This window comes from Azolla caroliniana, unplaced genomic scaffold, assembly GCF_043228905.1.
Source record: "Azolla caroliniana isolate FFs.n. ecotype wild unplaced genomic scaffold, voAzoCaro1.0.p SCAF_6, whole genome shotgun sequence".
NCBI classification, from domain to species: Eukaryota; Viridiplantae; Streptophyta; class Polypodiopsida; order Salviniales; family Salviniaceae; genus Azolla; species Azolla caroliniana.
Window position 1 is genome coordinate 23,047,875 of NW_028230441.1, and position 12,247 is coordinate 23,060,121.

Consider the following 12,247-nt stretch of genomic DNA (forward strand, 5'->3'; position numbering starts at 1 on the left):
GCCGTTGGGAGCTTGATGTACGCAATGGTTTGTACTCGACCGGATATAGGATACGCAGTCGGAGTGGTGAGCCGGTTCATGAGTAATCCCGACAAGGAGCACTGGAACGCGGTCAAATGGATACTCCAATATTTGAAGGGCACTTCAAATATGTGTCTCCGATTCGGCTTCGGAAAACCTCAACTGGACGGTTTCACCGATTCGGACATGTCGGCTGATGTGGATACCAGCCGGTCTACATCCGGGTATGTAATGACATATGCAGGGGGAGTTGTTTCGTGGCAGTCGAGGCTGCAGAAGACGGTTGCATTGTCAACCACGGAGGTGGAGTACATGGTGGCTGTGGAGGCCGGCAAGGAAATATTATGGATGAAGGACTTCATCGGAGAGCTCGGTATACGGCAAGAGGAATACCGAATCTATTGCGACAGTCAAAGTGCCATCCAGCTTGCTAAGAATGCGGCCTACCATTCCCGGACGAAGCATATCCAACGGAGGTATCACTGGATCCGGGAAAGAGTAGATGACTAGGAGTTCGCACTGACGAAGATCCACACGGCCGAGAACGGGTCAGATATGCTGAGCAAAGTGCTGACACCTGACAAGCTGGACGCATGCCGGAAGAGGATCGGACTGGTAAGACACCCCATGCCGGAGTGAAGGGGGAGTTTGTTGGGAGACAGGTCCCTCCGGATGGGAATGGAGAAGAACAGTGCTGATGAACAAACTTGGCCAAGGTCGATAGGCCGAGGCTGAAACTGTATGAGGAGGACCCGGTTACGGAGAGTCGGATGGTGCAGGCCCGGTATGAACCAGATGAGGAGTACCCGGCTACAGAGAACCGGATGGTACAGACCTGGTGAAGACCGGATGAGGAGTACCCGGCTACGGAGTGCCGGATGAGGAGTACCCGGCTACGGAGAACCGGATGGTACAGACCCGGTGAGAACCGGACGAAGAGACATATTCGTAAATATGTTTTTGAGAGTCCATCAAGGCTATATTTGTAAATAGCCTAAAAGTCATATTAGTATAAATATGACTTAGGGCAAACTTTTAGTTACTATTGTTGTTGTCATTCTTGTTGGTGCAAGAATATAGAGCGTGCGTGACTGTACAGAGAGAGAGAAAAAGAGGTCGTTGCCTCTGTTGTAACTGCCGCTTGTGGCGAAGATCTGTGAGCACGAGGTCGGTGCCTCAGTGAACTCAGTGTTGTACATTTTTCATCATAGTGATAGTTTGCAGCCTTTGGGCTACCGTGGTTTTTCCCCTAGTTTGGGGTTTTCCACGTAAACCTCCTGTGTATCCTCCTCTCCTTTGTGTCGTGTTTTATTTCTCGTTTTCTGTGTATCATTCTAAGCTCAGTTGTGGCCGAGCGTCGCGCATAAGGAACGTTGTGTTCCCGTCAATAAGTTAGGAGTGGAAAGCTCATTAGAAAAACTATTACATTTTGGCACTTACACAAATTCGCACAATCTTTCATCAATAGTTCTATCTTCCCTAGCTTAGGTAACTAGTAATCATGTCAACATCCACACCCTCATGTTCTAGTACCTCCATAGGCAAATGTAAATTTGGAATTCACACATCTCCATTGGTTGAGGATATGTTCCATTGGTATCTGTGGAAGTCTTTTTAGAATTCAAGCTATTGAACACTAGAAGAATATAAGGTATGGAGCATTCACATTTGGAGTGTAAGAACACGAACCAAGATCTTAAGGAGAAGTCAAAGTAAAAGCAAGAGACATGGAGAAAAGTAAAAGGAGAAAAAAACAGCGAGACATTTGAAACAGGTAAAATATGTCGCATTCCCTTTTCGATAATTATGTGAGATGTCAAGAATTACCTTTTCTTAACAAACTTTTAAGAACATATACACCACATGCGTACATGATTGTTAAAGACACCGCTAAAATATATAGTAAATATTTCTGAGATTAAAAATTTAATCAACATTTGTTCAATCTATAATAAATTTATCCAATTCTTAGTGAAGATGCATGGGAATGTATGCAATTATAATTGTAATATGCTTCATGGTACAAAATATTAAATTCGAATCGAACTTAACAATTTTTGAAGTGCAATTATGTTTGTATATTTGTCTCTAAAACTTATAAAGATCGATCTGTCGAGTTTGTAAATACGGTTTAAGGATATAATTAGAAAATTTTTCGTAAAAGAAAATCTCAAGAGATATCACATATCAAAATAAACCATGAGGAAAATTATATGTCAATCATGTGAACAAACGCGAACACATAATCATATGAGCAACCATTTTGCCTCAATATGAATGTGTTTACTTGAAAATAGTTTACCAAGAATTATGACAACATAAATCATATTAATAGGATACCAAATATACTTAAACACTAAGTTCAATTATATTGATCGAGAAACAATAATATCCAACATTTGTCATACAATCCATAAGTTAAAAGCATATTTTCAATGGAAATTATACTTAACCATATACTCTACAAGTCAACATTTGTAACATATGATAGACACATTTAGTTAGAGACAGTAATAGGATAGAGTAAAGAAAAAATGTTACTCGAAGATTATACTCAAACTAAAAGTTCTTACAATTAAAAATAATGTGTCAATTACAAATACAAAGCAATATACAATTCATTTCATTAAAAAATCTGGAATTGACTGCTCTCCAAGATCAGTTGGCTCTTGTGTCATATCCGCCTTGTCCTCTTCTATCTGCTCAACTGAATCTTGTATTTGTTCGGATTGTAGTACATCCTCGAGGTCGACAAGGTTCCCTCTTTCAACTATAGGTTCCATCGGTTCTCTGGAGGTAAACCAAAACATCTCAGTTTCATTAATATGCTTTGCCCCAACCTCTGGTCTTGGTCGGGACAATCCCAGATACCTTGGATCCTCATTTTAATAAAATTAACTTGTGTAGGGTCCTTCTCCAAGGCGACATAGTTCCAAAATTCTTTAAAGCACACACAATCGTTGTTCTTGAATAATCAATCGTAATTGCGTAAGTGAGAAATAAAGTCAAGAAAATCAATTTTATTTTAAGATAAATTGATCATGCTCATAAGCATACTTGTTCCACAGAATAAGTCAAGCACCCAATCATAAGGGTTAGAAAAAAGATCGATCAATCTATTAATTAAACATTGGGGCTTTTGGTATGGGTTCACTTGGGTTTTGTCACAAAAAACATAGTGCAACTTCTTCGTCACAACTGGGCACATGATATAATTACCGACATTTCTCTCATTCACATGTGCCCAAACCTTCTTCTTAGAAATTGCGCCGTAGTACCTCACGCACAAATCCTCAACAATGCTCACCATTTGATCGCCCGGGGTATGAGTTATATTCATTTAAACCCTATTTGTAATGGAATGGAAATAAGTCAATATCATAAAATGTTCTATATAGTAAGTGCAATTGAAACCATATATAAAATATATAACAACTTAAAGCTTACCAATGCACGTGTTTAGTTGTAGTAGTGACCGATAAAGACTGACGCATACTATGAAATATTACTATTTGCCACAAGGGAGCCAAGGTAAGCTCTGCGAAGTCCTTCACCATCTTTACTATTTGAGGATATTTATATGGCAAACCGTCATATGTGGATCCCGTTATTCAAAATCCATATGTTATATCCGCGATGAGCAATGTATAATGCCTCTTGGGTAATATATCAAGCATATTACCCACATCATCATTATATACACTATAGTACAATTGTCTGAAAGAATCACTTTTGTGCAAAAAACTCTTGACTGTATCCGAGTCTTTAGTCACTGCTAGCTCCTTTCCTTTTGTCATTTGCTTTTCATATTTCGCTTGTTCCAAATGAGTGATGAATGTGCTTGGTATGCCTTCATTACTATCACACAGTTTCTTCGAGCGAGGTGGTTTCTGCAATTACAAGATTTACAAGAAAATGCGCATTATCCTAAAATCAACTAAAAGATATAAACACACATACCCATTCTCTAAACAGAATGAATAATTCTTCAAGAGCCTTGTATGATGATGTTTTTGGGCACGATTGCTTCATTTCTTCCCACGTAGGTAGGGACATTTTTTTCATCATTAGCTCTTGTATCTTCATGTAAACCTTATGGCTATAAAACATTACACATAAAGGTCAAAATCAAGAGTAAATTAACAAAACAATCCAAACAAAAACAATAATAGAAAAAGACTAGTCACTTTATGAACAAGTTTAGTCTTCGCAATGTTTTCACGTATCCGATTCTGTTCGGAGGTGAGGATTTCTGAGACAATCTGCCCACCTGGACGAATTAGTTCTAATATATGTCTTCCTCCTCATCTTCGACGAACTCTAAAACTTTAGGTTCGTCGTCCTTAGGTTGTTGCCATTTCTTGTATTTCTTATGTTCAGATTTTTCTTTTCGGGCAGACTTTGGCGGGGTCTCTGCTTGCATGACCATGAGTTCTCCTTTAATGTAAGGGCATAAACCGACAATCAAGTTGTTTTTTGTTTGAACATCTTTTTTTAGGGCTTTGTGGTGATAGGAGTTTGTCACAAAATAACCTTCATCAACTCGAACCTTGTGCTTCCCCCTAAGCTCTCAACATCGAGCACTAGGTTTGGTGAATCATTATCTTCATATTCAACATTCTTCATTTGGTTGTATGTGAAGGTCTTGCTCACTTGTATCTTGCCCTCAACTTTAGACTTTGCAAATACGAGGAGCAAGTTTCGCTCTTCTTTAGTATAAATCAATGTCCATTCCAAATTGAGGTAGCTCTTGAGGTGAGGCTCAATGGGCTTATCAACCAATGTCTTCCTAGTGTTGCCTACTGATCACTTCAATGTTCCATCACCTCCCAACTCAATTAAGGTTCTTTTGGAAGGCTCTTTTGGGACACTATCGAAAGACTTTTTGTTTGGGGAGGGAATCTTCAATTAAAATGATGGAACCTTTTCACAAGGTTCATTGCAAACAGTAGGCAATAACATAATCATATGAAAATCTTATTGAAAATGGATATTAAAAGTTAAAAATAGGAAAAAAATTGTTAAAATCAATATAAAAGCCCTTAATTTTAATCTTAATTAGTATTTAAAGCACTAAAAAAATAGCCATTAAACTATCAATAAAAATTCTTTCAACCACACATTATGCATAAATTTGTGTTCTTTCAATGGGAACTCGATGTAGTGCAACGAGTTCCCATTGAAAACCTATTGAATATATGGGAACTCGATGCACTGCGTTGAGTTCCCATTGAAGGCCTATTTTTGTCATCGATTACTCGATGCATTGCATCGAGTTCTCGTTGAAAGCCAAATGCATTCTACGTCGATGCATTGCATTGAGTTCCCAATGAAAGCACTAGGCATTCAATGGGAACTCGATGCATTCCATCGAGTTCCCGCTGAATATATCGGAACTAGATTCAGTGCTTCAAGTTCCGTTTGCAAAATCTAAATAAAAAAAGCATCTTTTTGGAATCTTTATGGAATCATAAAAATCGGTTAAAAGAAGATGCCTGGAAATTTTAATTCCCTTGTTCATGGTGCTGGTGTTGAGTCGAGGTGACCGGGGAGACGAAAACTGAGAGTGCTAGTTAGCTTCTCTGCTCTTGAGCTCCTGAAAATCTTAAATGCTATAATGACAATGAGAAGATGACTTTCCTTTATATAATAAATTTTTGTTTTCAATTTAGTAAAATTATTTTGGAATGTGGCTTATTATAGAAGAAAATTTTCAACTATTTTCACTTATTCGATCTTAGTTGACCTTACTCAAGATGTCCTCAACATCGAGTAAAAATTCTCTACTTTTTGTTGAGCCTTTTATGTTATCTGATAACTCATTATTCTCAACTGAGGAATATAACCATGTAAATATTAAATGGTGCCGTGTAGAGTCCAACAATGATATTGGGCAAAGTTCAAATTCACTTTTTTCAATCGAGCCTTTTAACTTAGGTAGTCTTCAAAAAAATATAGTAGTTACAAATAATGGAGAGGTTGATTTATTTAATGTTGACGAGGATTGCATCAATCAACCTCTGAATTTTCGAAGAGTTCCCTGACAAGTGAGTATTAAAAAAGATATAATTTTTTGTGTTCAAATCATCAAATTGCATTTGATACAAGAAAACCATGCTGTGGGAATCTTTGTCTTTCAATATTTGGAAAGACAAACTTCAGGGGGTTGCGACAAAAGTATTTGTCACTTAATAGTGACGAACAAGATAGTTTTATGATTTCACATATGCGACTTGTTAAGGACCATATTTCACAACCAACTTCAATGCATGTGGAATATTTCCTTTCACTAAGTATGAAGAGTTGTTCAGTTGCTTTCAAAATTTCTTATAGATTGGCAACATGAAGCTCTAGAGAATTCAACTTCAATTAGTAAAGGGCTTGTGGCTACCTTTCAACAATAAAGAATCTGTATGTAAGGGTCTAATTGGGCGGCATGCCGTTATGTGGATAGAGATATATTTCTTGAAGCAATGTGATGTTATGCCTATTATTGGAAGATTACATTTATCATATAACGTCACTCATCATGATGGTATACCAAGGGTATAAGGATGGCATGGTATTAGAAAGTGTACCATACATATAATATCAACATTTTAATCGATTATGGAGATTGAAGTTCAACAATGTGGTTATACCACGTAAAGTCCGAATGGGTGTTTGTTCCGTATGTGCTAATTTAAAAAGCATGGAGAAAAGTGGAAGAACATATGATGAAATAAAGAGTTATAAGAATTTATTGAAAGAACATTGAGAAAGTCAAGCGTTGGAAAGATCTAAAGCTATGCACCATCGACAAAAAACACTTCAATCACCAGAAAGGTACATGTGCTTGATTATAGATGGCATGGATTAGAAGAAGACTTGTTTGTCAGACTTTCGAGGGTTGCCGAAGGATGTTAGAGATGAATGTCTTGTCCAAATGCACTTAGTGGGTTGTTTGTCTTATTGTTAGACAATAAGGCGTCATGTGTTCTTAACTTATCCTAATGTCCAACATGACCCTAATCTTACATTTAATGCAAAGAGTTTTATAGTCTTGGCAAGGTATTCTCCTGCCAGTAATGTACGTGCAACTAGACTACAGGGTGTCGTGAAGGATTTCGGCCATAGGAGAAAAGGGAGGTGGAAGCATGTGAATGGGGGTGGGCAAGGATGCACACGAATGAGGCCTATAAGTATATAAAACATTGTAAATAACATAAGGTTTATAAGTACTAGGTAGAGTAGTTAATGGGTACTTTCATGTCCCATAGAAGTGAGCAATAAAAGGATATGATGAGAGAGAGAACCGAGGAGTAATCGTTGACACAAAACGGTTCTCATTAAGCATGATGTAACAACATCCTCTTGGGCTAGAAAAGGGGATCCTTTGAACGGTTGAAGCTATCCATCGATTGGAGAACAAAGTGATGTCGGTTTAAGTTCTGAGCTCTATCGATCCCTTTGTTTATGTTTTGTGCTATTTTCGGGAAGAAGGTGGAAGCCTTTGCTCGCGTACAAAGCTTGTCTGCTCCCGACAAGAGGCCCATCATTTTGTGTGTGTGCGTGTAGATCTCGAGGTTCTGTCATTGGCCGCATCTGGTTGTAATCTTTCGGTTTTCTTTGTTAGTCATTAGTATTTGTTGAGTCTCTCCTTGTGTTTGGTCATTCCCACATTGTCTCTGTTCGTCGGGTCCCGAGCTGTGTTGTTATCTCTAGTCTATTCTCATTTATATGCGCATATTGGAGTGCGAACCCGTGAGCCCATTGCTGCTATCTGACAACCGGTCCGAAATAGTATACGTCTCTGAGCAGTTCGCTCACCCTCCAGCATCTGGCACCGATCTAGATCGGATACGTGCCTAGAAACCGATTTGTGAAAGTTATCTGGAACCTGATCCAGACAACCTTTCTTACCTCACCAACTCCTTGGTCCGAGACCCCGGTGGTTCTGCTCTGTTTCAACACATACCTTCGGAGATCCACTACATATTTGGTGAACTCGACATGAAAGGGGCGGCAAAGGAGTTCGAGATGAGAGGGAGCGAGCTTGCTGAAGCAGTGCTAGTGGCTATCGACGGCCTGGGGAATGCTCGTGATAGCACGGGTGGGCTCGACAGGGTCATCAAAACAATAGTCGGCATAGTAGGACGATTCAACGGAAAGGACACGACGAGCTACTTGGAGGCCTACTAGGCCGAGATGATGAGGAACATCCTGGAGGACAGACGATTGTTCAGATTCCCACGGGTTGTAACGCGGATCATCCATGCTAAAATGCTCGAGGTGCAAACCGATTGTTGGAATTGGTCACAATTCGAGGGGCAACTCCTCGGGAGAAATGGTTTCAACGAATCACTTCGGTTGTTGAAGAAAAAATTTATGGATTGGGTTGAGAGCCCTAGCAAAGGCTAAAACACATTGGTGTTTCCCTAGAAGTTTGAGATGCAATTCGTGAGACTTTGGACGCTGGACTAGACCAGACAGAGGCTCCATGTTGTATTTCAGTGATTGGAGTGTGTGTTGCTTGCTGAGATTGTGGCTCTATTCTCGGCCGAGCTGGTTGTAATTTCTTTGCCTTCTAACCGATTGTTGGTATCCGTTTGTTGTTCATTTAGCGTGTTGCTCCAATCTCGGCCAAGCCGGTAGTGCCGTGTGCCTCTTGATACTCGATGCATTACGCACCTTTTGTCTATCTTGTTCTCCTTCTCCTTCTTAAGCTCTTCAGTCCAAGGTCCCTGTGGTCCCCCCTAGCTTCACACACGTACCCGTGGAATACCGTGATGTCATTGGTGAACCCGACGCAAAACAGGCGGTGGAGGAGTCTGAAGAATGAGGGGAAGCAAGCTTGCGGAAGCCATGGTGGAAGCCGTTGATTGGCTAGTGAGCGCCCGTGAGGGCACGGGTGCCCTTGACAGGGCCATAGAAACAGTTGTCGACACGATAGGCCGATTCAGCGGGACGAACGTGACAAGCTATCTCAAGGCCTACCGGGCCGAAATGATAATGAGGGACATTCTGGAGGATAGAGGACTGTCTGGATCCCCTCGGGTGGTGACGCCGACCATCCACGCGGAGGTGCTCGAGGTGCAGGCCGGTTGCCGTACTTGGGAGGAGTTTGAAGGAGGACTTCTAGAGAGGTACGAGTTCGATGACTCACTCTGGCAATCGAAGTGGGAGTTTATGGATTGGGTCGAAAGCCCTGGAAAGAGGAGGAACACGTCAGTCCTCCTCCAGGAATTCGAGAAACAGTTTGCTCGGCTCTCGGCCCTAGGCAGGACCGTGCTCAATACGAGCCGTGTCCTGTTGTTCATCAAGTCCGTGGAGGTGCAGGATCAGGAGACCTGTGGGTCTCATATTGGAGACAGACGATTTGCTCACGGCCGACTGGGCCATCGTGGAAGCGGCCTGCCAAAACTACGAGATTCTGGTGGAAGATAAGCGAGTAGAAAAGGGTGGAGGAGTCGGACCATTTGGCCGGTATGAGACGCGGAGCATGTCGAAGAGAAATGACACCGGCGGTCCCGGCTTACTGGAAAAACCGAAACCAGCGGGCTATCGGCTAGGCTTAGAAATAGAGAAGGCGACGGAATTACGGAAAGTCCTTGAAGAATGAATCCTTGACAACAGGGTGGAGCGTCTCTGAGGGAAGTGTTGGGACTCGTGAAGAAGGAGTTCCACGGCTCCATCGTAGACTTGGTGAAGCGTAAATGGCTCGCGTCGGATCCAGAGCCAGAAAACCCCATGGAAGTGCGAATGACATACTTAGATGACGCGACCGTCGAAGATGAATTGGCAGATAGGTATTACTCGAAGCTACATTGGGTGAGAGCGACTACGGAGATCCCCGTCCGGATCGAGAACGTTCAAGAGCCAATGCTGACCTTGATAGACCATGGATCCAAAATCAACCTAATGTCGATGGATTTTTACAAAAAGGGGAAGTGGTCGATCAATACCAAGTATGGGTGGAAAATACATGTGGGTACGGAGGAGCTACACGGGCCGTGACCAAATGTACGCGTGAAGATTAGTGATGTCGAGATCGATCAACACTTTTTCGTGCAAGAGACTTCCTCGCACTCGGTGATCCTCGGAAAACCATACATTATAACGGCCTGTATGGAGGCCAAAGTGTTGGACAACGGTTCCGCATGCGCGCGGGTGAAGAGCCAAGACAGACGTCATTTCGTCCAATTTTTGATTGGGCGACCGAATCACGAGTGTAACTGTGAATCTCTTGGTTGGAATGACCGAGAGGATATTTAGAGAGGCCTATCAAGGCATGGGGCCGCGATAGTTTAGACACCCCGGAGAAACCCCACACATGTACCATAGATTGGAAATTTTGGTTCTCCGACAACAGAGGTTGTACTATAATCAACATCAGAGGCCGAGAAAAAAAGTGGGTCGAAGAGAGTTTAAGGGCGTGTGGTGCCCTTAGCTCCGAAGATGAGATCAGTGGTGCCGTGAAGGTGGTCTTTTTTGACGACACCCTTGGAGAGATCGGGAGGGTAGCCGATGAAGGCCTGAGCGAAGACCGGGTAATTCCGGTCAATTCCGTGGAAGTGTACGAATTCATTGCGAACTTCGAGAAGAAGGTCAGGTCGGAGAAGATTGTGGACCGGAAGGTGAGACCTGTTGCGGCTACCTTGCCGGAGGACAGCGAAGAGCGGATGAAAGGGGTCGTGTTAGACCCAAGTTTGCGGAATCCGGCCAGCATAGGGCATCGGTTCTCCGACGAGACACTACGGGAGCTGAAGATCGGTCGGGGTGGCTTCCTATTGCCCATAGAAGAGGATCAAAAGACACGGGACGACCTTCGCATTGTCACCGAATGAGATCGGGTGCGTCGACCCGACAACCATATAGTCGATGGTTAGCTTCACGGTACCGCATGTGCCATGCAATCTCAAACCAATTCTGGTACCTAGAGTGCACATACTGAGGCTGATGGGGTTGCTGAAGCAGAAGGTGGAGATGGGCATCCTCGAGCCGTCGAGTGCCCCATATTCGAATCGGTGGTTTACGGTGCCGAAAAAGAATGGCACATTGCGCTTCATTTAGGACTTGCAGCCAGTCAATAATGTGACCATTCGGAACGCAGGGATCGGGCCAACCTTCGATGAGTTCGCTAATGCCTTCGCTGGAAGGTCGATCTACTCGGTTGGAGATCTGTACTTAGGATATGATCAATTCCAACTAGCCATAGAGAGTAGGGATATTACGACTATGCGGACCACTCTCGCCTTAGTGCGGATGTTTACGCTGCCAGAAGGAGGAACCCACTTGGTGCCGCACATGGTGAATGCGATGAACAAAGTGTTGAGGGACTACATCCCGGACACCACCGATCAAGGGATGTCTAGTAGAAGAGAAGATTAAATCGGTTGGACCAGACGGATGCCGGAAGTTCGTGACGGACCATATCAACAATTGCGAGAAGGTGCTATAGAAGCTCGAGGTTGCATGACTCACCTTCTCTGGAGAGAAGTCGACTTTCGGGTAGTCCGATATCTTGGTGGTTGGGCACTTGTGCGGGCCATACGGCCGGAAACCGTCTCCGGCTAAGGTGGAAGCCATCTCGGCAATGAGAGAAGAATGCAAGTCGGTTACGGAGGTCTGGAGATTCCTGGGGGCATGCATGTTCTACCATATCTGGATTCCACATTACACACACGTTGCAGAGCCGCTCTATGGTGTCGTGAAGATTTCCGGCTATCGTGTGAAACCGGGGTGGAATAGGGCAAGTCGGTGGTGTGCAACATGTGCACATGTATAGTAGGAAAATGGTGTATAGAATAAAGGGGGAGTATTTGTCCCACATTGTAACGTCTCTTCCTCATTGGGCTATAAAAGGAAGGGGTTGCCCATTTTGTGTTAGGAGGTGTATACCATTAGATCTAGGGTTTGGTAGTTTTCTCTTCTTCTTACTTTCTTTAGGGTTTCATTTAGTTCTTCTTCTTTGTCGTCGTGTGCGTTGAGAGTTCGTGTCTATTTAGGGTTTGCTTCCGCTCGATCTCCAGTGCAAGACCCCGCTTGGCGGGACGAGCCCGAGAGCTCCCCGATCGGCGGCTTGGCAATAGACTATTGTTGTAACTCAACCTACCTTGGTTCGGCTCAAAGCCGGGGTTATATTTTTCCCTTGTAATATATATACTCTTATCTGCTTGTGCATATTGGTGTAATTGGTGGTGTTGGGAGCATATACCCTTGTTCCCTACGCATAAGAGTCGGTGTC

The 12,247-nt window shown here is 42.8% G+C and overlaps 1 protein-coding gene across 1 annotated transcript; it reads right to left on the minus strand.

Annotated features, from left to right (window-relative positions):
* Nucleotides 1-3,626: 3,626 nt before the first annotated feature.
* LOC147863395 (uncharacterized) lies at nucleotides 3,627-4,450 on the minus strand. Its single transcript, XM_087321801.1, has 3 exons — nucleotides 4,341-4,450; nucleotides 3,982-4,120; nucleotides 3,627-3,911 (listed from the first exon to the last, which is right to left on the minus strand). The coding sequence occupies exons 1-3, from the start codon at nucleotides 4,448-4,450 to the stop codon at nucleotides 3,633-3,635; spliced, it is 528 nt and encodes a 175-aa protein (XP_087177927.1). The 3' UTR covers nucleotides 3,627-3,632.
* Nucleotides 4,451-12,247: the final 7,797 nt, after the last annotated feature.